The sequence below is a fragment of the Epinephelus lanceolatus genome, chromosome 10 (genome assembly GCF_041903045.1).
Source record: "Epinephelus lanceolatus isolate andai-2023 chromosome 10, ASM4190304v1, whole genome shotgun sequence".
In the NCBI taxonomy this organism is placed as follows: domain Eukaryota; kingdom Metazoa; phylum Chordata; class Actinopteri; order Perciformes; family Serranidae; genus Epinephelus; species Epinephelus lanceolatus.
In genome coordinates, this window is record NC_135743.1 from 17,370,446 (window position 1) to 17,397,993 (window position 27,548).

At 43.1% G+C, this 27,548-nt stretch overlaps 1 protein-coding gene across 1 annotated transcript; it reads left to right on the plus strand.

Annotated features, from left to right (window-relative positions):
* Positions 1–87: 87 nt before the first annotated feature.
* On the plus strand, positions 88–25,711 carry megf8 (multiple EGF-like-domains 8). The gene is made up of 44 exons (XM_033640361.2): positions 88–254; positions 852–1,041; positions 1,159–1,322; positions 1,412–1,621; positions 1,729–1,909; positions 2,046–2,134; positions 4,519–4,732; positions 4,853–5,036; positions 6,250–6,395; positions 6,494–6,604; positions 6,697–6,848; positions 6,949–7,050; positions 7,237–7,384; positions 7,760–7,923; positions 8,281–8,484; positions 10,137–10,334; positions 10,476–10,733; positions 11,182–11,300; positions 11,399–11,530; positions 11,808–11,921; positions 12,062–12,145; positions 13,062–13,301; positions 13,434–13,618; positions 13,960–14,173; positions 14,394–14,634; positions 16,409–16,541; positions 16,882–17,132; positions 17,288–17,398; positions 17,508–17,626; positions 18,048–18,273; positions 18,379–18,550; positions 18,661–18,824; positions 18,956–19,091; positions 19,169–19,400; positions 19,504–19,630; positions 19,728–19,938; positions 20,075–20,289; positions 20,370–20,565; positions 20,936–21,104; positions 21,208–21,400; positions 21,493–21,663; positions 21,801–21,931; positions 22,248–22,380; positions 22,573–25,711. Exons 1-44 carry the CDS (start codon positions 231–233, stop codon positions 24,070–24,072), a joined length of 8,658 nt encoding a protein of 2,885 aa, XP_033496252.2. The 5' UTR covers positions 88–230; the 3' UTR covers positions 24,073–25,711.
* Positions 25,712–27,548: the final 1,837 nt, after the last annotated feature.

Below are 27,548 nucleotides of genomic sequence, written 5' to 3' on the forward strand. Positions count from 1 at the left end.
CAGCCACTGACGATTGCGCATCTGGATTCAGCCGAGCCGCTGCAGCTAGCTAGCTAACAAGCTAGCTTAGCAGACCGCTGAGTTGTAGCCTCATTCAGGGCTGTCCTCTGCTGACTCCGAAGCAGCAGCTACTAGCTAATTCAGCTAGCTGCCAGTCTTGAGCACCCATTAGCCATAGGTTAGCTCATGTGGTAGCTAGCGTTAAAGGGTCACCGAAAATGTAAAATACTATGGGGGCAAAGAGACGGGAACTGGTGAGTATGAAGATGCAAATGTACAAACTAGCCAGCTAACGGCCTCTGACTGTTAACGCTAGTCAGCTAGCTACCTTAGCTTAGCAACCGTTTACGTTAGCTTTGTTGTGATAGCCTGCGGAGAGCCCCTTATTGCTAGTTTGTTTATATGTAGCTAGTTGGCTTTAAGCAAGACAGTTCATAAACACTGTGTTAGTGAATATCAATCTTTCTATATAACGCTGCATGTGTGAAAACATTCGTGTAACGCCACTCTTATATTTGATTGGTGCACTGCTACGTTAACATTTGTGAGCTAACACCACTGTAAACAGTGCTAACAGTTAGCTCCATTAGAATCAGTGTTTTTCTCAGAGACCGCTTCTGAGTCTCCTTTTGCGCATCAAGCCTTGTATTTTTGCCACCTTTGTCTCTGTTTAATTCTGTAGTGTTAATGGCATTGCACTGTGCAGAAGACTGCAGACTTTAGCTGGGGTTTTGCAGCAAATAAGAATTATGCAAACGCTGCATGATGCTGCTACATATTTGTGGTGGAAATGTTTCTGTTGGACCCACATCAAGTGATTTTCTTTTCGCATTCTGCCTCCCATTATTCAGGTGGTGCCAGCAATGGCCTCCCCCCTCCCTGTCTCCCTCATCCTGGTGGTTCTGCTACTGGCTGAGTCACCTGTGTGCCAGGCAGGGGACTGCAAGGGCCACAGGCAGGTGTTGAGGGGACCACCAGGCTACGTCACAGATGGACCAGGAAACTACTCTGTCAATGGGAACTGCGAGTGGCTTATCAAAGGTAATATGGGTCAAGATATTGTTTCATGTACAGGAAGATTGTCGATTTTAAACAAGTAACTTGCAGCCAAGAGACTGTTCATCTTACTTATATTTCCCGCCTTGTTATATCTTCCAGCTCCCAGCAACAGTCACCGCATTGTCTTAAATTTCACCTTCATGGACACAGAGTGTACCTATGATTACCTGTTTGTGTATGATGGAGACTCCTACCAGAGCCCTCTCCTAGCCAGCCTGAGTGGAAACACTCTGCCTCAACCCATTGAAGCCAAGTCTGGCAAGGTAAACAATCAAGACGTGACGAAAGAAACTCTGACCTATGATAACTGTGGCAAATATTTACTTTGTGTCCACTATTCTCTGTGTTCCAGATGTTGCTTCATCTCTTCAGCGATGCTAATTACAACCTCCTGGGCTTCAATGCAACTTACACCTTTTCTGTGTGTCCTGGAGCCTGTGGCGGACATGGTCGCTGTGATTCTTCCACATCGAAGTGTCACTGCCATCAGGGTTGGGGAGGAGCAGCTTGTACAACCCCTATGTGCTCCCAGGCTTGTTCTGTGAACGGCCAGTGTGACAAGGTAAGAGTAGGGACAGGGAACCTTTCGTGAATGTACAAAGCAATCAATCTTCGACTAAAGGGTCACTCATTCTTTCCTGAATAAGCGTTATCTATGTTTTGTCTCAGAAAGGAGAGCGCTGTTTGTGTAACCCAGGCTTCCTGGGTCACAGCTGCCAGCTTGGTTTCCATAATGACAGCGGGGCAGGGCAGTGGTGGCGAGTGAGTGAGGGAAACCCCTACACGCCTCCCAGGACAGGTTCTGCTGGCGTGTACCTGTCCTCCACTGGAGCTTTGTACTTGTTTGGCGGTGAGGGAGACATACTCTTAAATTCCACTGATGCTGTTTTTAATGTTTAGTGAACAGTCTCACTTTACACCCCCTTTATTTTAGCTGCAGTCCTTTATCTGACTTTTACAACATTACTTGTTTTCCTTTCCTGTAGGGTTTGACCTGAACAGAGCTCTTGGTGACTTGATCAAATATAACTTCACATCCAACCAGTGGGAAAGCAGATCTTATGGTCACTCTCCTGTAAGTTGCTCTCTTCTGCTCTTGCATCTCATACACTGTGTTTCCATGCAGTAACCTGATACTTTAAATGTCATGTAAACAAGAAACCTGGTTTCCTTAATAAGGATAAGACCAAGTGAAAACTGCTAGAATTCTGCTGGAGAAACCTTAACACAGTCATAGTTTAGTTTATTTGCACATTAAAAGACAATAAAATAACAAAAAAGTTAAAACATTGTGCAGGAGAGGATGGAATCCAAAAAGGCTTTTAAAGAATACCTCCCCTATATATCTAACAATGAACAACTTCAAGGTGTCAAGGCTAAGTAGTAATATAAAACTGATATACAGAAATGAATGTATACAAGGTGTGATGCATTACAATGAGGTCCAAAAAAAGATAATAATTTGTACAAATCTTTTTCCCATTAAAAACTTTTTCAGATGTTTTTTGAACAGTGATAATATAGATGTTGATTGTAGAGATGTAGGTAAATTATTCCAACGAGATGGTCCTCTGTATTTCAGTGTATGTTGATTCAGGGAAGTCCGACAGTATGGAAGATGGAAGTCCTTTGAGCAAGTCTGGGATATGTTCACATTAAAGATTGATAGCAGTTTGTATTTACTGAAAAGAGGAGCAGATGAATCAGATTTTTTAGCAAAGCTCATCATTCTCAAAATTTTATTTTGAATCAACAAAGTTGTATTGGGAAAAGTGGGACATGTGGCACCCCACACATCGTACAGTAAATATTATGCGAATAAATTAAGCTGTAATAAAAAGTCAAAATACAAGAATGATTTATCAATGAACAAACTACTCAATATTCCAATCGACTCAATAGTCTTTTTACAAACACATTCAATATGGTATTCCCATGTTAATTTTTCATCTACTATGACTCCTAGAAATTTAACATGAGGAACCTGAGTAATTCTAATACTGTCTATGAATAATTTGGCTTCTTCTTAAGTATACTTTTTATTAGTGTTACCGAATATTATGAAATTAGATTATTTATATTGAGAGAGAATTTGTTCATCTGAAACCGTTTAGAGATTGATGATAGTTCTTTATTTGCTTCTTGAATCAGTGTGCTAAAATTTTCATGCGAAGCATTAAGACATGTGTCATCAGCAAATAAAAGAGGCAGTACATGATTGCAGACCCTGGGTAAATCATTCATATATCAAAAACAAGAGAGGTCCAAGAATGGAACCTTGAGGTACCCCACAAAGAAGCTTAGCTTTATTTGAATTTTGCGTATTTAGAGATACATATTGGTCCCTGATCTTTAAATAATTAATCAACCATTTAAGAGCAACATCATGAAAACCATATTTTTGAAGTTTAGCAATAAGGATATTGTGATCAACGGAGTCAACAGCTTTTGACAAGTCTAAGAAAATACAGAGACATTTTTTATTGTCTAAAGCTGTATAGACTTTATGAACAAATTGCAAAAGGGCCATTTCTGTTGATTTTTTTTTTTTAAACCATACTGATGGCTGTACAATATGCTCTCACCTCCTAAATGTTTTTTAATTCTTGAATATACTAGTTTCTGTAAAACTTTACTAAAAGTGCATTAAGACAGATATGGGACGATAATAAGCCTTTTGCTGTTCCAGCAGCTCATGAACCATAGATAGAGTGACAAAATCTTCCTCACCTTTTTTAAGGCATTTTAATTCTTCAGTGTCCACAGTAACTTGAAGTAGGGGAGCTTTCCTTGAGTAGACAGTGCACAGTCAATGACAGCAGGTGATGAAGAGGATCCAGTACGCCCGAATTGTCAATCCATCAAAGATCTCTTAAAGTGCTGTCCATCCACACTTCAGCAACACATCTTCATATAAGACCTAAATGTATAATTAAAAAAAGTTTATATTGATATTAAAAATATTTTAAAAGGCCAGAAAGCAAAAAAAAACAATTTTAGTGGCTTGGAGCCTAAGTTCATGCTGCTGCTTCTGCCAAACAGGAAACAGGAAGTGAAGTAGACCCCCCCCCAACCCATTTTTTTATCCAGAGTTTGTCACAAACTCAAGCTGAAATGTACAAGCCTTACCAAGTTGGTATCTACAGTTAAACATTAGATGGATTGTTTGTAAAATCCAGATACAAATGAACATGGTTTGTGGGAGTCTGTCCCTTCATCATGATGTCAGTCCAGAGGCCCTGGCAAAAAATTTCCCCAGCCCACAGCATTATATGACAAATGCACTGAAAATATGCCAGATGTGGTTGAAGATACGGTAGGGCAGAAATCTGATTACTTAAAAGTGCAGGTGAATGAAGGTTTTGTAGTAATCAGGTTTTTGCATTGCATAGATATGTGACATGTTTGTCCTTTTCATTAACTTTCTGCCCGCACTGTATGACTTTCCTTTGTTGTCAGGTGGCTCGTCATTCCCACACGGCAGTAGAGTGGATGGGTAATATGGTTATCTTTGGAGGAGAGCTAGCAAACGGCTCCCTGGCCAGTGATGTCTGGATGTATCGGCCGCTTCACGATGACTGGCAACAGCATGGCTTTTCAAATTCACGCGGGTCTCCTAAATTGGCCAATCACGCTGCAGCTGTAGTTGACAATTATCTCTATGTATTTGGAGGTGGGTTTCATGTTATATTCTTATTTGGCAGTCTGTGTTTGGATTACCATACATGTAGCTCATGAGAAATAAATCATTCTTAAGCAGCATGTTTCCTTTTTCTTTCCCCTCATTCCCCAGGTCGCACTGAGGAGGATATGTTTTCCTCTTCTCTGTATCGGTTTGGCCTGCATGGTTCTGGACGGTGGGAGACTGTTCAGCCCACTGGTGGGAAGCCCCCAGCCACTGCTGGCCATTCCATGGTGTTTCACAGTCCATCCAGGACACTGCTGGTTTATGGAGGTCACAGGCCTACCACTGCCAGGTACACACCCTCTTGTGCATTAGCATACTGGATACAGTTTTAAGCAGGATTTATACTTGTGCGGCAGACCCTACACTCGTGGCCTACGCCATTGTGAGCATTTACACTTGTGTGGTGGTGTATCTGTGTCACTCTGGAGCTACACCTCCAAAACACTAGTTGGGGGCGGGGTTTCTGTGAAATGCTGCAAAGTTTACTTGATTCAAAACACACATTAAACATGGCTAAATAGACAATTTCAAACACAACTACACAAATCGGCTTCATTATAACCCACAGCATTCACAGACAAAGCACTTGTCTTTATCTGGACACATTTTCCCCACAAATACAATATGCTAATGTTTTTAGTACAAGCCTATGGCATTTTACATTGTATGAATTAGCCTAGTGGACAGCAAACTTTTCCTCTACTCATATGAAGCCAGGAACAATAGAAACATTTAACAAAGGTAACATTACAAAATTCTGCTCCATTACAACTTAAATGGTTCACCAACAAAACAACTGTCTCATACTAAATACGTTTTCTAACCAAATACAACATGCTAACGTTATTAGCACAAGCCTATGGCATTTAACAGTATATAAATTAGCCTAGCGACAAGCAGAGATTTTCTCTGCTCATATGAAGCCAGGATAAATCCTGAAGTACACATTCCCGAAGGATAAAGCATACACGAGACTTGAAATGCTATTTTTGTGGAGGCTTTATTGTCTATACAATTTTTTGTTTCTTATCTGTATGCAGAGCCTACGCCGTAAGTATGGTGTCGATTCAAAGCAGAAGTATAAATTCTGCCATATATACACACACACACACACGCACACAGCCAGTAAGAATATTTTGTACACTCTTATCTATTTGTGATTGTTAATGAGGAAGGAGAACTGTTTGTTGACTAGCTTTGGTCTGTATCTCTTTTTGTTTTAGAGATTGCACATGTGCTTTCTGTATATTTCTGTACACGTCAAGTGAATTTTAAACTATTTGTCCCCTTAGATTAGACAGAAGAAGTGACTCCTGCAGGAAAGCTTGTTAAGTGAAGCACAAGAGAAAAAATAAAGATAAGAACAGCAGAGGTAGAAATGATTTGAAATACTAAAGAAGAAGTGGTTACCCAAAGACCTTTTTGAGAATTATCCTGCAAGTAAAAAAACATACACAACATCTTTATACATACTGAAAGTATACCTGTATATTTTTTTTAAGGTTCAGTGTGAGGGTGAACAACACAGACGTGTTCCACGTGGACAGGCGGTTTTGGACATCTTTCCGCTCCCGTTTCCCAGCAACCGGCCCCAGAGAGAGGGCTTTTCACACAGCCACTGTCATTGGAAACTACATGGTGGTCTACGGTAAGCATCGAGAAAATGAGCAGACATAATTCACTTTAATCAGTGCCATCCTGTGCGTATTTATCTGTTTTCTTCCTGCCTCTCTTTCTGTCTTGAAGGGGGGAATGTTCACATTCATTATCAAGAGGAGAAGTGCTACGATGAGGAGATCTTCTTTTACCATCTGGGCTGTCACCAATGGGTGTCTGCTGGGGAGAGATGGTCACTCAGTGAGTTCCTGTGGACTTTCCGTTTGTTTCTTGTTGTTTGTTATTCATGCATCTACACATACAGTGCCTACAATATTTTAATGTTTTCGAAGGAGGGGAACCTGTGAGGGGGCGTTACTCGCATGTTGCTGCTGTGATGGAGGGCCGGGTGCTGCTGGTTGCCGGGGGTTACAGCGGAGTGGCCCGTGGAGACCTGGTGGCATACAAAGTTCCACTGTTCGTCAGTAGCGATCAAGGTGACAGGGTGAGTAGAAGTGTCATAAAACAAGAGAGCTGGAAGTCATATCAGTAGGAGGGATTTTCAAATAATTGTGAAACTGTGTGTGTGTGTGTTGCCTTATTAGGATGCCGTTTGTGCTGAGGCGCTAGATGAAAGTATGTGCCTTAAGAATCCAGAGTGCAGCTGGTGTGAAGGCCGCTGTCGAGAGTACCAGCCCACTAATCCGGTAACACTTCTCTCAGCTTACTGTCTTTGACTGATTCATACACATATCTAGTAAAACCATATTATCGTTATATCCATTCCCACATTGTAAGACCCCCAATTTACACACATTCACACTTAAATGTAATTGTATGAACATCTGACAGGATTACTGATGCTGTTTATAACCTCATGTCTGTGTTCACAGTGTGGGAGCACTGGTTGCCTGGGCCTGGCTCGCTTCCTGTCTGACTGCCAGTCCTGTCTGGTGTTCAGTGGCACTCCAGCTTCACTGGCCCGTGCCCCTGGTGAATTCGGCTGGTGTGTGCAAAATGAGTCCTGCCTGCCAGTGTCAGGTGAGACGCAGGGAGGGAGGAAGGAGGGCAGAAGACAAGAGCTAAGCCTCAGACTGAAAAATAAGATGTTGGGAGTCGACATGGGAGGGACTTATGTTGGGCGTGTTTCAGAAATGGAGCACAGTGACGTGACTACACCCAGCTGAGATTGGACAGGCTACTCAGACCGTGATTTGACTTGCCTGTTCAGTCGCGTACTTTTCCTCGGTGCAGTGAGGTCATGTCGTTTTACTCTTTTTGAACACATGCCACACAAAAGTCACAGATCAGACTCGTTTCAGCGCAGTAGCACACTTTAGGAAACTGCTGTATTATGAGATTTTAAGAGGTCAGATGTGTTCTTTGTGTGCTGACCTCTCCCTCTCGGTCTCACAGAGCGAAGTGCGTGCCGTGTGGACCAGATCTCAGGGGCGTACGGCTGGTGGGGGGAGCGTACCCTTTTCCTAACCTCCCTCCACTCCTGTCGCACCGAGAACTATGTCCCGGGACTGCACCTGCTCACCTTCCAGCACCCCCGCAACGACTCCCAGCCTGACAAGGTACGGAGTCCAAATCTCAAGTGCTAACTGTACTAGTTGTGATTGTAACTACTTCCCTCTCTGCTTATGCTTATCCCTCCTTCCTTCCTCCAACACTTTGACTCCACCTTGAATATAATGCTTGTTTCACTTTTATTGTTAATTTCTACCTTGGCTTTTCAACCTTTTGACCTCAGTGCTCACTTCTCTTTTGTGTTCTTTGTCACTGTTCTGTTTTTTATTGTACTCATAGAAAAGATTCCTCTCAAGTAGTTTGTCAAACTTGTGGAGCAGTTTGTAGAGAATAGTGCTTCTGTTGATGTGTTTCCACTTCCATCCATCCTCCACTGTCCTCCATCCTCCTCACCCCTTCGCCAGGTGTCCATCCTCCGCAGCACCACCATCATCCTTAGCCCCACCACAGAAATGGACGTCGCCCTACAGTTCAGGGGCTTTATCCACCCACTGTGGGGGGCCCCTCCACCTGCGCCCCCTCCCACTGAAACTGTCTCCATGTGGGCACGGATCCAGAGGCTCCACTTTGAGGCTCGAATGGCTTCAGGGCCCAACTCCAGCCAACTGGTGAGGGAGAGTGCATGTCAATTCTTAAGGATGGTTCTCTTTAAGGGTGGCTCAACAGCATGTTATGCAGTACTGTCGCCTTTTTTCGTTTGTTTGTTTGAACATATTACTGTAGTTATGCTGATTTTAGTGTTTTGTAAATAAGCTTTTTGTTAGGAAAATATTAGGTATATTGTTACTTTGTGAAATCACGAGGATGATGTTTTAAAACAAATTAAATACTTTTTTATTGTTAAATGTAGAGCACTAAAGGGCGATGAGGTGCAATAAGGGGCACAGCGTTTTTAGGCCTCCACACCGGCAGTACTCATGACCACACATTATGTTTGCAGGTTGTCCGTCTGCGCGTACATCTGCCCCATTCTCATGAATGCGATATTTCAAGAATGCCTTGAGGGAATTTTTTCTCTAATTTGGCACAAACTTTCCCTCAAACTCGAGAATAAACTGATTTGAATTTGGTGGTCAAAGGTCAAGGTCACAGTGACCTTGTCCCTTAAATTTCAGTGAACCCAATAGCTCAAGAACACTTGAAGGGATTTTTAGTTATTTTTTTTTTTTTTTTTTTTTTCGAAAATTTGGCACAAACATCTACTTTAACTCAAGGATGTAATGATTAGACTTTTGTGGTCAAAGGTCACTGTGACCTTGCGTCAGTCTCCGTCTCATTTCGTGAAATTTTGTGATATCTCTAGAAGGCCATGAGAGAATTTCCTCAAATTTGACACAAACGTCCACTTGGAGTCAAGAATAAGCTGTTTTGAATTTGGTGATCGTAGGTCAAAGGTCAAGGTCACTGTGACCTAACGAAATAAGAAAATGTTTTTTGGCCATGATTTTGGAATTCATACTCTAATTATGACAAAATTGTGTCTAACAGGATAAAATAATGAAGTGATGACATTTTATATCCAAAATATCAAAGGTCAACTTCACAGTGACATCATAATGTTCTGCAAAAACACATTTGTGTCCAGTATTTAAGACCAAAACTCTGGGACAAAAGGGGAGACATTTGATCAGATACTGAATTGGTGACACTAATGTTGGGTGCCCACCTTAACCCTCTGCTGATGGTATAGATTCTCTGTGTGTGGAGCGTCCATGTTTTCACTGACATGGATATAAACTGTAAGTGCAACTTTGCGGGTTTGCAGAGGCATACAACCACTCAGCTCTAGTTGTAGTTTCAGTTGTGACGCTGTGGTTGCATCTTGTTTCTGTGACACAGAATATTTGCGGAAGTATAAATGTCGGTACAAGGTAGAGAACCTGCTCTGAATGAAGGGTTGAAGCACTTTTTTTTTTTTGTTCAGCGATGTGATGATTAGTCTTAGTATTGTAAATAAACAGTTGCTAAGTATTTGTCTCGCCCCACCTCCTCTGTGATTGGACAGCTTGGTAAAAAGTGACAGTGATCAGCAGCTGCAGCGTGTTAGCCAAAGATGAATATTTTCCATGTCTTGGTGACTCCGCTGTGGTTGACTTGTCAAAACTGCAGTAATATTGTGGTTATCACAACAGCCTTACTCGTAATATTATTTTCACCAGAGATAATGTAGTACATTTTAGTCCCGTGTTCACAGTCCTATGTCAAAAACATTCACTTAACTCTAGTCCACTTTCTTTTCCACTTTAAACTGTCGGAGCAGGAGGTGGTTGGTCGTTGGGCAGCCCAGCAGGAGAAGGAGTTGAAGCTGTTGGCCCGCACAGACGGCAGTAGATTGTTCTCTAACCTGACCAGGGGCAACCATTACCTTGTCCAGGCTGAGGGCTACCTGAACAACTCAGGCTCAGGACAGACCAGTGAGATGGCCCTGACATGGAACAGAACATTGCCTGGAGGGAGTGTGAGTACCGGTACTGTTAAACCTAAAGAGATTTAACCTGCGTACATTTCTGTCATGTTTTTGCACAATGAGTTTCATCCAGCTGTGGCACAAACGCTAAACTCTTACCTCATAACCCCTTCTACCTTGCTCTCCCTTTAGGAGATCTCCTTCCTGTTCCTGGAGCCTTACCGCTCAGGTTCCTGTTTGGGTTACATGTCCTGTCTGGCCTGTCTGTCCGACCAGTCTTGTGGATGGTGTCCATCTTTGTCCCGCTGCCTGCTGCGAGACAGCCCAGACCTCGAGCCCTGCCCTGAAGAAAAGGGGGAAGGCAAGGGAGAGGGTCAGCGCCATCTGCTGCTGGCACCCCAGCACTGCACCTTGTGTGAAGAGTACAGAGACTGTTCAGCTTGTACTCAGGTACATCACAGATAACACCTCATTTTAACGTAGAATGTCACTCATAAGTATGAAAACATAGATGCCTCATTGGCTGCTGAATTTTGCATCAACGTTGCCGCCATATTAGAGAGAGCAAGACTTTGCCTGAAAACAAATGGAAGTAGACAGGGGAGCTGCTGTTTTTCTAGATAAAAAGCAGTGTAATATTTATATTTCTCAACCGATTGCAGTGAGTCGTTTTTATATTCAAGGGTTTATAATCTACTTATAGTAGAGGAAGACAGTTTTGTCTCCAGTTATGAAGATATCTTGATGTGGAGGCTATAATCGCTGATGGATGCCCAGAAGAGAAGTGTGTGTTAGGCTCATGTTAAATGTTTATGGTGTCACTGTGCAGCTGATTTTAAACAGCTTGATTTGGTTCTGCTGTAATCTTAATTCATGCAATGCTAACTCTGGCTTGCAGGACCCTTTTTGTGAGTGGCAGATAAACTCCAGCAAGAAGGGCGACTACCAGTGCAGTCGACGGGGAAGACTAGATGGATCCATTCGTGACTCAAGGGGCTGTCCTAAAGTCTGCAACCAGTGAGTTGAAAAACTATGTTTTTGACACGGGTAATTACTGATCATACTTGATATAAGCAAAAATCTACATGGAACTCCCTCCTTTTTGTCTTGCAAAGGAGAAAGACATGTGGTGAGTGCCTCTCTAACTCCAGCCAGTGTGCATGGTGTGAGTCAGCCCAGGCCTGCTTCTATTTTGCTGCCTACCTCACAAAGTACCCCTATGGAGAGTGCAGGGACTGGTACGACAGGTAAAACCAGGACATTTTTAACACTTTTTTTTTCTTGGTTTTATTTGTAGCGGATTCACTAGATAACTATTTGCAGTTGCACATACAGTTGCCTGCTTTCCTGTTAGTTTTGGTGATTTCAACTTGAACACATACAGCAGTACGCTCACATTACTTAAAAATAAGTCAAAGAACTGACTGATTTTTAAAATGTAAAGGTTTATTTTTCAGTCATTGAGTTGAAATGAACCTTAAATTATTGACTAATATTTTCTTCTCTTATTCTCTTACTCGTCAGTGTTCATTCGGTTCCCCAATGTAAGCAATGTTCAGCTTTAAACACGTGCACAGACTGCCTGAGAACATTCCAGTGTGGCTGGTGTGGCGACTACAACAATCCAACAATCGGAAAGTAAGTACACTGTACAGAGAAAAATATACATAGTGCCAATATGACTGATTTGTTTTAAAATCAAAGTGCTGATATGTTAGTCATTGTTTTTATTGTGATTTTCTTGTATTTATTCCATGTTTTCCCACTCATCTTTTCAGATGTTTGAGAGGAGACTGGGCAGGGATGGATGACCCCTCGGTGTATAACTGCAGTGTGGCTGTGGCTGAAGCACGGGCTGCAAAGTAAGATATCTCTTGTTACACTTTCATGACTTGATGTGGTAAGCATACGACTTTTTTCACAAGACAAGGGCTTTTCTCTCATGAGTTATTCTATACTTTAAATATTATGGATAGAGTGTTTCTCACAGGCTGAAAATGTATTTGTGATGGCACACACATTGGAAAGGGGAAGAAATCCTAGGGTTTTTTTACAATACGGTTTCATTTGCAAGGCTCATTAATGAGATAAAATCCACTTGCCCCAGTGTATGTCTTGAAAGAAACCATTTCATTGTTTTCAGCTATATCCATTTAAAAATATAAATAATTGAAGTGGTTATTCTTTGGAAGAGGAAGAGGAAATAGACATGTTTTTTTGCTTGAACTTATCATCATAAAGTATAGGTATAGGTTATAGAATAAGGACACCATCAGCATTTAGACTGGTCTCCCGTAAACCTCGGTTTCACTATGCAGTTCTGTCTGCCACCAGGTACAATCTCCCTGGAAAGGAAGGCTTGATCTATAGCACCAAAACACGAAGATGATAGAGTTTTTTTGCTGTAGCTATTATTAGCTATCCCCCAATTACCAAAGAGTATCAATGCAAGTTCTTTGCAGTTAGTTTCCCCAGTAGTGGAAACAGCACACACAGTAGAAAAGTCAAAGTAGCTGTGGGAACTGTGGTACTTGCTCCCAACAATAAAACCACTTGGAAACACTAAAGGGAAGGTTGAAAAGTTGTCTGTTTCCACCTTAATGATGGCCGATTTTTGCCTTATGAAAACCCTCATATGTCTGAGAATATCTGCCAACACTGTGTTTCAAACAAAACAGAACTTAAACATAGAGCCATAACACAGTGGATGGACATATAAATGGACATACAGATGGCTATACCTGTCTAACTTTACGTCTACTTGTCCTGCTCTTCCAGCCCTGAGCCTCAGACCTCGGCCCCACCTCGACCCCTGGAAATGGAGATGGAGCTGGAACACTTGGATGACGAAGAGCAAGATGCGATCTGGTCCTACCCCACCTGTCCTGATGTAGAGGAATGCAGGCTGGGTCTCCACAACTGTCACCCCTTCGCCACCTGCATCAACACTCCCACGTCCTATGAGTGTCACTGTGAGAGAGGATACACGGGGGATGGCACACTGCACTGCAACCAGACGTAAGAGTCTTCAGCTAAAAATGTGTTTCTGTGTTAGTTCATCCTTTATCTCTGTTAACTTAGAAATCTTCTTCACTTAACCATTTAGTCATCAGGATTGACCCCGCTGTTATTTTCTCTCCTGTCCCACAGGTGTTACAACGAGTGTCGTGAGGGTCAGTGCAGTGGAAGCCCGCGGTTTGAGTGTGAATGTTCCCTTGGCTGGACGTCTGACCCCGCCACACTGGTTCTCAGTGGTGTTGAATGTGACGTGGACTGTGGCTGCAACTTCCACTCCACCTGTATTACTGCACCTGGGATCTGTGACGAATGCCAGGGTAATATGTGGCTTATATGTAAAAGTCAACCCTTTGCCTCTGTGTGATCCAGGGTAGTTTTTGACAAGATTTTCTGTCTGCAACTTTATTTAATTGTGATACCGCCTGTCTTGGCCAGGACACTATTTTAAAGGGCAAGTTTAATCTCAGTGAAGCTTTTCCTGGTTAAATAAATGTTGAATAACAAAATAAAAACATTTCAATTGCTTGTTTTAGTCATCTTTAGCATTTCATATTGAATCGGGTAAATGTAAAATGAGGTAAAGTCATACTCACAGTTCTTAAAATTAAACTGCATTTGCTGAAGTTTGCTGTGCTGATGTTCTTCCCCTGTCTTTCAGACTGGACTACAGGACCCCACTGTGAGCACTGCCGTCCAGGAAGCTTCGGTTCAGCCCTGGCTGGTGGTGGCGGCTGTGTGCAGTGTGAGTGTAACGGCCATGGCGACCCTCTCCGAGGATACTGTCACAACCAGACGGGCCAGTGCTATTGCACCCACAACACTCAGGGACCACACTGTGAGTCCTGCCTGCCTGGTTACTACGGAGACCCCAGGTAAGAAGATCTTCATCTTATGATCTGAGTGTAGTGCACACTCTTCCTTTCTTTTGTGTCTGAACTGATTGAAACTAATTTAAAATCAACGAATGGAAACTATAATAAGATATTAATAAAAGCACTAAGTGTGAAAACAGTGGAAGTATCATTTGATTTTTTTATTTTCATATTCCTTCATCATGACTCATCTATCCTGACATCTTTCTCTGTCCAACAGAAATAATGGCACGTGCTACCGCCAGTGCCAGGGCCGCTCTGTGCTGCTCTCTTCCACCACCTCCTCTGCCATGCCTCTCTCCTCTTCTCTTGGATGGCGAAGTGGCACAGAGGGGAAAGGAGGCCTCTCTCATTGCCTGTGGGTCCTGTCGGTGACTGAGAACCTGGCACCTTGTCTGCCCAGACAGCTGTGTCCACCTGTAGCTCTCACTCTACACCCAGACTCCCATACGCATTGTAAAGTGAGTACAAACAAGAAAATGTTAGCTCAGCTGTAGCATTGAAGCAATGTTAATTTCATTAGAGAATTCTGTGACTAAATATGTTCGTCAGTGACCTTTTTTCCCATGACTAAGATGAGACGATGAGGAGACAGCACAGATCACTAAGTCTTACTATATTAACATGCAGTATTGTTGGCAAGAAATAACAAGTTTAAAATGTAATTTCAAAAATGAAAACTTTACTAAAACATCTCTTTATCTGTTGACAAAAAAAGAGTACACAAAATATTTTGACTTTTCTTTTTCGAAGTGTAGCAGTTTTGTTTCTTGTGTTGCACACAACATATCAGGACTATACACCGACAGCATACAGTGAGCAGAATCAGGAGGACTCGCATTAACTTACTTAAGTTAAAGCAACAGTGTCTGGATGCATTTCTTAAATTGATGCAATTAGACCAGACACTTAATGCAAAGCTCCATTCTTAATTATTCAGACTGTGTTTTTCATCATATCATGACGGTATAAAAAGTTTGACAAAAATGACAAAATTATTAGTTTTGTCTGGACTCGATTGACTGAAATGTTCAGTATAATTTGAGGACTGTAAAGCACTAAAATGTCAACAGTTTTCAGTGACAAAAATAAAGCCCTGTTTTGGTATGGTACCTAAAATTAAACCTTCAGACATGGTATCTTGACCCTAGGTCCATTTAGCATTTCCACCGCAAACAGTACTCTTAAATGTGGGCGGGGTGCTCTGTCCAGCACTCGCTGTATTTCCCTCTTTATCAGTCTGCACCTCATTTATTGTCCACAAAACAGGGTTGCACGCCGACATTTTCAGAACAAAATAGGATAGGCTGCAGCGAGAGTCTCTCTCCATTGGATATTTAAAAATACCAGGTTTGTGCATTTAGTCCTTCTCTGGCAACTGCAAAGGTTTAGTGTTGCCGGAGCCCACAGCAACGAAGCTCCACAATGCTTTTTCTTTCTCCAAGTAGGATTAGAATATGTGCAGATCACATAATCCCATAGAAATTAATATATATTTTTAAACAGTTGAAGACCCACTCATCACTCAAAGTGTATGTCATCCAAGAGAGACAATAAAAACTAAAGTAGTGGTCAGTGTAGGCACGTTAAAATTGAAGGTGAGCTGATTGATTCACGTTGTCAATTCATGCATTGAGTAACATTACAAGTTAATGTTCCACTTTGCCGGCAGTTGGCCCAGTGAATTATGTTATTTTCTTCTCAGTCTACAGCTGCTGCTAGAGGCAGCAAGACATCCTTTCATTTTATAGTTATAGTTTAATAATATATGTAAGACTTGCCAGGGTACAAACAGTAGTTACATTAAACCAGCCACAACTCAGCACTGAGCAGAGTGACTGTCCGCTATTGACTAATAATCAGACTGCAGTGTTCACAGCTCCACCTTTTAGTACCAGATCTATGTGCTAGGTACCCCAACAGAGAATGTGTATTGAACTGAACTGAACCATACTGGACTGTTTGGTGGAAACGGGGCTCAATGGAAATAGTACCAGGTTTCTTTGACTTGGGAGAAAATTAAAATGCCTAGACTTTTCATCAACTAAAACTTGACTATAAAAAAACAAAACAGGATGAGGTTGACTAAATATGATTATATCTAACAAGGTCATTTAACACAGCAATAAGACCAAATAAAGTAATAAGCTGACAAAAGTAACACTTCATCAAACACTATCAGTTTTCCTTTCTGTACAACCATCTCCCTTATGTTCCGTTTGTCTTGTTTTGCAGAGCTCTTATGTCTACGTGTTTGATGGCCTCCCTCGTTTCCTGGCCAATGGAGTCGTGCACTCAGATCACAATCTGATTGGGGCATTTTGTGGCACCACAAGGACTCAGCCTATCACTGTGGAGGCCACCTCAGGTATCCATACACACACACACACACACACACACACACACACACACACACACACACATATACATATTCAGTAATAAATATTATTGCCTAGAGAAATTACAAAAAACAAGTGTTTTACAGGCACACAGCAAAAGTTGAGTTATTTTGTGTGAGCTCCCACACACCTCTAAACACATTAACCACTAACTATTAACTACCCAGCAGATTACGCCACCTCAGGACATAGGGGAAGTCCTTTACTGTCAACCATGTTACATAGAGTAATCAAATTATAGAGGGCATTTAAACACAGTCGAAAGTCATCATGTCACTGTCACTATACTGTGTTCTCATTTACCACCAGGTGTGATCTCAGTCTACTTTGAGGCCAACGTCTCCTCAAATAAACCTCAAGGCTTCAATGCGTCTTTCTGGGTGCGGCGGTGTCACCAGAGCTCTGATGAGGGTGAAGAGGGGTCGCCTGTGTGTCCAGGTGGAGCCCAGTGCCAGGGGGGGCTTTGTCAGTGCCCTCAGGGATATGGTGGACCCCACTGCGATCGGCCATTGTGCCCTCAGGATTGTGGAATAGCAGAAGGAAGAGGAGTTTGTAATATAGTAAGTTTACATTTGGTTTTATTTCCAAGAAATGTGTCTTGTTGATAATAGTCATGTTACCCAGCCAGTATCACACAAATTATTGTGCGAAACTCTCGAAGATGAGAGAACAAATTTTCCTAGATTGCAGACTAACACATTTTGTTTTGTCTCAGTCTCTGGGAGTGTGTGTGTGTTCAGACAGCTGGGCTGGCTCAGACTGCTCAGTTCCTCGGGACTCCAACATTCTGGTCTGGGAAACACTGCTCGACACACAGCTGACAGTGGTAGGGGAAGAACACAACACAATAAAACAGATTCTTCGCAGTGTATTATTTAAATTTTTAAACCCCAACACACACAAACACACATTGATTATGCACTGCCGCTCCACAGAACCAGGCCCACAGGTTCCTCCACAGGATGGGACACTCTCTGGTGTCTGGACCGCAGGGCAACCTCTGGATGTATGGAGGACTCTCTCTGTCAGAGGGCATTCTGGGAAATGTCTACAGGTAAAGACTTTTCTGAGAAGAATTATTGTCACAAACATTTTAAATTGTATATAATAAGTAGTTCCGGACAGTTAAACATACATAGGTTAGAACATCTATACATGGAGTTAAAGATAATAATAGTGATAATAAAAAATGTGCAAATTAAGTTTAAAAAGACAAAATAACAAAAATAATAAAAAATAGAAATAAATACAACAACAAAAAATAAAATAAAGACATCTAATGGTGATACAAAAAAATTAAAGTTAAAAACAAATTACTAAAAAAAATAAAGAAAATACAAATATATTTTACAGAAAAAATATAAATAAAGGATAAGAGACAAAATTAACATGAGATGATGTTATACTGATTGTATATAGCACATGTACTTGTTACATATATGTGTAATGATGAATTTCGTCCCTGGTTTGTTCAGATATTCTGTGTCAGAGCACCGTTGGACCCAAATGTTGACAAGCTCTGTGGAGGAAGGCTCGACTCCGAGCCCTCGCTATCATCACGCCTCTGCACTGCTGACCATTCAGTCTGGCTCCGGAGGCAGTCACAACTTCATGCTGGTGGTGGGCGGTGTCACTCAAAATGGTGTTGCCATGGATACCTGGAGTCTCAATCTGAGCAGTTTAGTGTGGAGAGAACACAAGGTTAGGATTAGAATGATTGCGGAAATATAAAATGTCTTTAAAATCTGCAGTGCATTTTTACCTCTAGCAAATTCAATATTTCTTTTCTTCCTTTTTCTTCCACAGAGCACAGTACTGCCTCCGGTCGCAGGCCACACTTTAACTGTACACCGAGACTCCTCTGTGCTGTTGATTGGAGGTTACTCTCCAGACAACGGCTTCAACCACCATCTGCTGGAGTTCAGCCCTCATACTGGAAACTGGACCATTGCCCCCCACACTGGCACACCACCTACAGGTTTGTGAGGCCTTTTATTTTCTTTTTATGGTTGTAACATAGATTTTACAGGTACGTAGTAGTCAGTTTTTGCACTTAAACCTTTTCTGCCTTATGTGTTCTTCTATCAGGTTTATATGGCCACTCAGCAGTCTACCACGAGCAGACTGATGCCATCTATGTCTTCGGAGGCTACCGCTTCCACGTGGAAACTGTGGAGCCATCAGGCGAGCTCTACAGTCTGTACTACCCCAATCTCACCTGGTCTCTGCTCGTCCCCTCACGGGGTAATAAGGTAAGAGGCCGACCTCATCTCATCTCCTCTTACAGGCGAGTAAATTAGATGAGCCAAGCATTTATCCTCTATCAGTCCGCTGCATATAGATAACTTATCTATTCTTGCTGTATCATCTCTTTGCTACGCAGCCCCTGTCCCGTTTCTTCCACGCTGCAGCCATGATCAAAGACACCATGGTCATTGTCGGGGGGAGGACAGAAGCAGAGGACTACAGTAACTCGGTGTCTCTGTACCAGATTAACTGTAACACCTGGATACAACCAGGTGACTATCTTAGTGTCTTTCTGCAGATTCAGTTATGGTCTAATTAGAAGTTAACACTTTTTATCTTTGTCCTTCAGTCTCAGGTGTAGGTGATCCAGTAAATCGTTCAGTGTCTCTCGCCATGACGAGCTGGGGCGACCGTCTCTTCCTATCAGGAGGCTTCAATGGTGTAACGCTGGGTAGACTCCTAACCCTGTCTGTGCCCTCTGATCCCTGTGCACTGCTGCCCACACCAGAGGCCTGCAACACCACCACAGGCAGCTGCGTCTGGTGTAGGGGGACCTGTGCTTCTTCTGACATTGCTGAGAGGTAACATGTTGGCTGGAAGCAGACGTCTGTTTTTGAGCCTGAAGTTATGTGCAGCTACTAAATGAAATGTTTCCCCACAATCCTCTCCCCTCCTCTCCATCAGAATGGGCTGCTTCGCTGGCACGTCTCCCTGTTCCCCGACCCCTCGCCAGCCTGACCAGTGTCGCAGGCTGAAGACCTGCAGTGAATGCCTCGCCCGACACCCGAAAACATTCTCCAGTCCATCGCAGGTAACACACAAGACCTCGACTCCAACACAATCAGCAGCTCAAAGAGAAACGGCTTTTATCTTTAAACTAAAATCTGCCCCTCATTGAATTTCCTCAGCCTGCTCTGCAGTGTAAATGGTGCACAAACTGCCCAGAGGGGGCCTGTATCAGCAGCTCTGTTAGCTGTACATCTGAACATGACTGTCGGATCAACCAGAGAGAGATCTTCTTGTCCAGCAACTGCACCGAGACCAGCTGTGAGGCCTCTGACTGCCCCAAGTGTACTGCCTCGGGAAAATGCATGTGGACTCGCCAATTCAAACGCACAGGTACGGGCAGTAGTGTTAAACAGTCTTGAGGAAATTATTCTTCCTTTTTTTTAAATGTAAGTCTAAAGCTGGAATAGATGAGTTATCCATGTATGAAAAAAACATGAAGCAAATGACTGTATTGTGATTTCTTCAGGTGAGACAAGACGCATCCTGAGTGTGAACCCCACCTACGACTGGACGTGTTTCAGCTACGCCCTGCTCAATGTGTCACCCATGCAGGTGGAGTCCTCTCCCCCTATGCCGTGCCCTCCACCCTGCCACAGTCTCAGCAACTGCAGCCTTTGTCTGGGCTCCAGAGGCTCTGATGGCGGCTGGCAACACTGTGTGTGGAGCATGGCCCTGCAGCAGGTAAGATCCGCCCTGCTTCAGCTTGAGTTATTTAATAAAATCATGGTCATATTCAGCTAACCTCTCTCCCCCTCCTCTAGTGCATGAGCCCGTCTTTCATGCCCCTGCGATGTGAGGCAGGTCAGTGTGGTCGTCTGCTCTCAGGAGGGGACTCTTGCTCTCCCCAGTGCTCCCAGCTCACCCAGTGCTCCCAGTGCATCGCCAGGCCTCAGTGTGGTTGGTGTGCTACCCGTGGGGGCAATGGGGCTGGACGCTGCCTACAAGGAGGACTTGATGGTGAGTTGCATCCAGGAAGTTGAAAGCTGTGCAGTGAAACCGATCAGTGTCCAGCTACCGTCCCTCTCACTCACACTGCCTTTCTCTTTATACATCCATGGATTTTTCCCTGTCCTGTGCACGAGCATGAACGGCCCCTGTTGCTGATTGGCTAGAATACTTTGTTTGTTTCCTAATTAAAAAGCCAGGGCTGTGTATGAACACCAGATGTTTTAGCACACACACAGAACAGACAGCAAGCATACCTTAAGGACTGCTGAATTTGACAAAAGTATTTTAGATTAGAATCACTTACTGCACCTTTAATTAACCTATTTTCATTTTTTTTATGTGTTGTTCACTCACCTTTCTACCCTCCTGTGTCTGTCAGGTGTGAGTGAGGGCGTTTGCCCCCTGAGAAACAGCAGCTGGTCCTTCCTCCACTGTCCAGAGGAGGATGAGTGCGCCAATGGCCATCACCACTGCAACAGCACCCAGGACTGCCATGACCTTCCCCAGGGATATCACTGCACCTGCAAACAGGGTTATATACTCAGCAGGTGAGATCAGGATTCAGCATTTATGACTCGGGCACTAAGTACACCAACATAGTAACTGCATAGGTTTATCCAAATCTTCTCTTCTTGTGTTTCTCCTGTACAGTGTCTCTGGTCAGTGTGAGCCAGTGTGTGCTCAGGGCTGTGTGAACGGGACGTGCGTGTCCCCAGGAGTTTGCCAGTGTCACTTTGGATTTGTGGGGGATAACTGCTCCTCTCAGTGCAGCTGCAACAAACACAGCAACTGTGCTGGCGTTAGCAAACCAGATGTTTGCCTCGAGTGTCACAACAACACCATAGTAAATGCTTAGAGTAGAACACACGCATTCACTGCTGTAAACACAGTTTGTCCATGCCCAGTGGTGATGATTTATTTTCCAACCTTTTCCAGGGTAAGCACTGCGAGAAGTGTAAGCCTCTGTTTGTGGGCTCTGCAAAGGGGGGCGGAACCTGTCGTCCATGTCGGGAGTTTTGCAGGGGAAACAGCGCTGTGTGTTTATCCGTAGATGAACATAAGAAGGCCCTTGAGAACCCGCGGCTTTTCCCTCTGGACCCTCACAGCGTATGTGTCTGCCGTCTGTGTTGCCTTCTGATGATATGTAAAAACAAATACACCAGTAGTGTGCTAACTCTTGAATCTTTGGCACTGTCTTCGATATTTTTTCATCGGTTGTCCATCTCTCTTTGTGCCAACATCAGATCCAGAACTGGGTGTCTGAGGGTCCCACAGAAGAGAACGCTGTGTGTGTGAATTGCCAAAACAACAGCGTGGGGGATAAGTGTGAGAGCTGCCTCAGTGGCTTCTTCCTGCTGCAGGGAAAGTGTGAAAAGTGAGTAATATTTGCTCCTAAGCTCTCAGTGGAATTCCATGCTGTGACCAACATTACAGAGCACTTACATGTTATACATGCTTACAATGCTGGGCCTATCAGATATAAATCATACACTATAACCTACACTAACTACTACTAAAGGATGATTCCTCTTATAACTTACTGCTTTGTCTGGTCTTACAGCAACAGAAAAATGCCAGGAATGAAATGGAAATGTCTGCATGCCCCTGAATTAGATAGATGTGATGTGCAAATATTGCACAAATATTAAATGTTCCTTTTTAGTGATTGGGTTTCTTCCTCTTCATCGCAGGTGTCAGTGTAATGGCCATGCAGACACGTGTAATGAACACGATGGTACAGGTTGTCCCTGTCAGAACAACACAGAGACCTCCTCCTGTCTCAGCAGCCCTCAGAGTGACCGGAAAGACTGCTACAGGCAACAGGTACGTACCTGCACTTCATGCTTCTATTATGGAAGGACTTTCACATAGCAATATTGTTGACAACATATTTTTATACACAAAGAAGGTGGCTTTGTTTCTTTGTATTGATAAAAGAAATATTTACAAAAAAGTTTGTCCTTGTTCCATACAATACTGGGTTTTGCTCTAATTGTGTTGTTCTCTTTTGTCTAGTGTGCCAAGTGCAAAGACTCCTTCAATGGCACACCGGTTAATGGGCGCCAGTGCTACCGTCAGTTCAACGTGGATACAGAGTCCTGCTTTGACCCCACGTCCCAGGCCAACTGCTTCCATGATCCAGCCATTCGCAACCTGCCCAAGGGGCGCACTGTGTTTTTCTCTGCGCAGCCAAAGTTCACCAACGTGGACATTCGGGTCACCATTGATGTTACCTTCGGTGAGGTGGAGGTGTATGTGTCCAACTCTCATGATATCTTCATTGTGGATGTAGACCGAAACACGGGGATTCACACAATCAAGATCGAGGAGGAGTCCGTGACTCGGGGGACGACGACTGGTGTGGATAAGGATTCACCTCCGTCCCCTATAAAGGTGTTTGCCAATGCCTCATCCGGTCTCGGGGGTCCCGTGCTCTCTCACAACCCACTGCAGCTGCAAGCGAAACCCCCAGGGGCAGAGAGAGAAATTACAGAGGAGCAGGCCGAAGGACTCATCACCTACATCACGGTGTGGAAGCCACAGACAGTGCTGATTGTGCGCGCTGTTCGAGATCGTGTGGTCATCACCTTCCCCCACGAGGTGCACTCCCTGAAATCCAGCCGCTTCTACATCGCTCTGAGAGGCGTGGGAACCGACGAGAAACAGGGGGAGTCCCAGGGCCTGCTGTTTCTGCGACAGGATCAAGCCCACATCGATCTTTTTGTTTTCTTCTCTGTTTTCTTCTCCTGCTTTTTCCTCTTCCTCTCTGTCTGCGTCCTCCTGTGGAAGGTCAAGCAGTTCCTGGACTTCCGTCGGGAGCAGCGTCGCCACATCCAGGAGATGACCAAGATGGCGTCAAGGCCCTTTGCTAAACTCACCATATACCTTGAGCCGGAGGAGCCCCAGCTTATTTACCTGCCCTCAGCTGGTGGAGGGGTCGGGGGCAGCACTGTATCACTTGCTCATGCCCGCACAAGCAAGTTAGGAGGAGTGGTGGTGGGCCAGAGGGGCAGGGCGGGAGCTGTCTCCTACAAACATGACCCGGGCTCCGGACCCACGGCCCACCACCACCATCACCTCACCCTGGGCGGAGGGGGCAACGGCGGCCAGCACCTGCCGCTGCACTACTTGAACACCCACCACTATGCCAGCACCACATCTGGCACACCGGCCTCACACCATCACCACCCATCCACGTACAGTGGCTACCAGCACTTTTGCCGCTCCGACCCTTTCCTCTCTCAGCTCATGGGCTTCTCTTACTCCACCTTTAAGGTGGGGCCCATCACTCTAGAGCCCACAGATGACGGCATGGCAGGGGTGGCCACTGTCCTCTTCCAGCTGCCTGGGGGGGTCTTGGCTCCAAATCGTGCCTGTCTGGGCTCTGCACTGGTTACTTTGCGTCAGAACCTGCAAGAATACTGTGGCCACGGCAACGGAGGGGGGCACCCAGGGGCGGGAGCAGGGCGCAAGGGGCTGCTAGGGCATCAGCACCTGACCACTATGGCTATGTAGGGAAGCAACGATGTCATTTAAAGAGGACAGGGTTAAAAGAGATGGGAGAAATCTGTAAAGTGTTTGATATATGATAAATTAATTTTTTGAAAGCTGCAAGGCAAAAAACAAAGTCCAAAAGAAAGAGCTATGAAAGCACGTTCACATGAGCATTTTGAACAGAGTTGTACATACACTGTATAATGAATTATTAAGTGTCTTTTATTGTATTATGTATTGCCGTACTGTATTTCAGTGCTTCACATGACCAAGCCAGCTGTCTCTAGAATGCACTGCAACTGCTATACGTATCAACAAAATGTTGCATCCTGTCTGTGATCACTAAAAGAGGTGTGAGCACACTCCACAGTCAGTCTCGTACAATGACTGAAGCTGGACTGTTGTCAAAATTCTTCTCGATGACCAACAGAGGTGTTCAAAATACAGCCGCTCTCTTTGGAACCAACATGTGCTTTATACCCCGAAAAGTGACAATCAAAATTGCCATTGAGGACAAAAAGACTCAGTTCAGCCTAATGTGCAAGGTTTTGATTGTCAGCTCAGCGCAGGTAAAAAAACAGTCAAAGTCGCTTGTGAGATGGTTTTTATATCATAGTTGATATGAGTGATTTATAATTGTAACTCAATATATGGCAGGCTTCTAAGCTACAGACTCCTGAGTATGTGCATATTCATTCACCTGCTCTGTTACACTTCTGTTTGTTTTTCTGCTCATCTGCCTTCACGTCTTGCCTTGTCTGTGAGTCGACTGGCTTGCACTTAACAATTACATATTTTACATCTTGTTTCATGAATTGTTTTTGTAAAAAAAAAAAAGAAATGAAGGATTATGTTTTCGATATTAGTCTTCGGTTCCTATAATAATTTAACAACACGACAGAACTCGTCCATAAAATGGTGAAATTATGTGTCCTTTTGAAACATTTGATTACATTTTGTTGACATGAAATGTATGTTGGTGTTTGGCTAGTTTTGCTGGACTGCTTTTTTCAGGCAACTTGTCTGCTTAGTTGATTGTATTAGCCAATCATAGCTACAATTTGATTTTAAAAAAATGGGATGTAGAAAAAAATACAGTATGGTAAATGTTACTCTGTTGAAATTACAAAGATAATGGAAAGAGTTCTCCTGGTGAGAGATACTGAGAAGCCTTGACAGCAGTTTTACTTGCAATGAGACTGAATTACTTGTTCACTGGTCGGTGTTGACGTTAGTGTTCTTTGTTTTCTTTTTGTTTTCCTTTTTGCACTGCATGGAGCCGATGAGCCCCATTATTCACGTGAAACACTAAGATGGGATGTCATCCAACCTCAGGTGGCACACGGTGTCACGGATGAACTCAGAAAGATGCTACTGGCTTCTTATCAAATGAACAAAATTATCATGAACTGAAAACTCGCAGCATAGTTAAGCAAACTCAGCTAAATATGGTCACTATTTATAACAGCCCTCCACAAATAAGCATTAATACTGTTTATTTTTTGTCCTGTATCTTTGTGTATGTTCTTTTTTAACATATTTTTGTACATAACTTTTGTTGTGTTTGTTTTTGTTTTCAAAGAAGGGAACAGTGTTGTACAGAAGATTGCGTCAAGATTCTCTGTCCTGAGTCGGCTGAAATAAAGTCTGTGGAACATGACTGTGAGTGTGTTTGTACATGAGGTACCCGGGGGTGGGAGGTTCAAACCCTGGGGTGGAGGAGCCCTTCTGTGTGGAGTTTGCATGTTCTCCTTGTGTCAGTCACTCCAGCTTCCTCCCACAGTCCAAAGACATGCAGGCTAGGCTGACTGGTGACTCTAAAAGTTCCCTGTAGGTGTGAATGGTTGTCTCTGTATGTTAGATCTGTGATAGTCTGTTGAACTGTCCAGGGTGGACCCTGCCTCTCGCCCAGTGTCAGCTGGGATAGGCTCCCCCCTGGTTTGGTTGCCAAGCAGCTTTTTTTTTTTTTTTTAATAGAAGTTCATCGGATCTTTAAAAACGGGTTGTTGGCAACCTCAAATTATGTGTCCATTCCTCGATGACCTTGTAAAGTATTCACAGTTCTTTAGAAAAAATCAAACAGGTTTTTCATAAAAATGAATCCAAGTTGTAAGTATTTTTTTAACCTGATAAAGTGGTGTTGTGGTTTATAACTGATACTTTACCCGAAGCCTAATTTTTAGTAAAATTTATGCTGGTTTAAAATAATTTAAAAAAAATTTCCATCTTCGTTGGACTACAGTTTTGTGTAAAAGGAATTAAAGGCCTGTCCTAAATATAGGCCAGTTGATTTCGGTGCGGTAGATTTCATGTGAGGTTTGGAAATGTATTTGACCTCTATTATTGATTATTGGCAACCACTTTCAAGGAAGTCAGGGGTGTGTATGTGGAATTAGCTCTAAAAAACGTATGAAATTAAAGGCTTAGCTTGTCGCAAGAAATACTTCCAGATTGTTACCAATCAAATAGGCAGGCGAGTAAGTAAAGTTCTTAATTAAGCTACTCCCAATAAAATAAAATGTAAAATATTGATAACCTCCTGAGACCCCGTGGCCTCCTATGAGGATGTCATATTTGGGTTTACTGGGCCTTAAACTTCGTTCTTCTTAACTTAGACCTGTTGTCCTCATTTGTGGACACTTTTTGTGCCATCTAGTGGTAGTAAGAGCAAAATACACTAATCCATGTAAAAACAAGATGGCAGCTAACTCTGCGAAGTCAGTCTGCAGCCGATCCCGAAACACAAAAGTGGACAAGGTACAAAAGCTGATCACATTTGATGGTTGAAACTTGTTTATTTGTAATTTATAATTTTTGTAGTTTGATATGGCAACAACAGTAACAAGCTAAGACACTGTTAATTAGAAAGCACTCGTCTGAGGACATTGGGACTTTATTATCATCTCATTTAAAGACATTGGGACTTAATTATTGTCTTATTTGAGGACATTGGGACTTAAGTGTCATCTTGTTTGAGGACACTGGGACTTAATTATTGTCTTATTTGAGGACATTGGGACTTAAGTGTCATCTTGTTTGAGGACATTGGGACTTTATTATCATCTCATTTGAGGACATTGGGACTTTATTATCATCTCATTTAAAGACATTGGGACTTAATTATTGTCTTATTTGAGGACATTGGGACTTAAGTGTCATCTTGTTTGAGGACACTGGGACTTAATTATTGTCTTATTTGAGGACATTGGGACTTAAGTGTCATCTTGTTTGAGGACATTGGGACTTTATTATCATCTCATTTGAGGACATTGGGACTTTATTATTGTCTTATTTGAGGACATTGGGACTTAAGTGTCATCTTGTTTGAGGACATTGGGACTTTATTATCATCTCATTTGAGGACATTGGGACTTTATTGTCGTCTTGTTTCATTTTAGGACATTGGGACTTTATTATCATCTCATTTAAAGACATTGGGACTTAATTATTGTCTTATTTGAGGACATTGGGACTTAAGTGTCATCTTGTTTGAGGAC

What these genes read in the sequence shown, in the direction of transcription:
- megf8 (XM_033640361.2), top strand. Translation starts at nt 231, where the DNA reads ATGGGGGCAAAGAGACGGGAACTG. An exon ending in TTATCTCTATGTATTTGGAG is followed by an intron (nt 4,733 to 4,852) that starts GTGGGTTTCATG and finishes CTCATTCCCCAG; the next exon opens with GTCGCACTGAGGAGGATATG. An exon ending in CATTCTCCAGTCCATCGCAG is followed by an intron (nt 19,631 to 19,727) that starts GTAACACACAAG and finishes GAATTTCCTCAG; the next exon opens with CCTGCTCTGCAGTGTAAATG.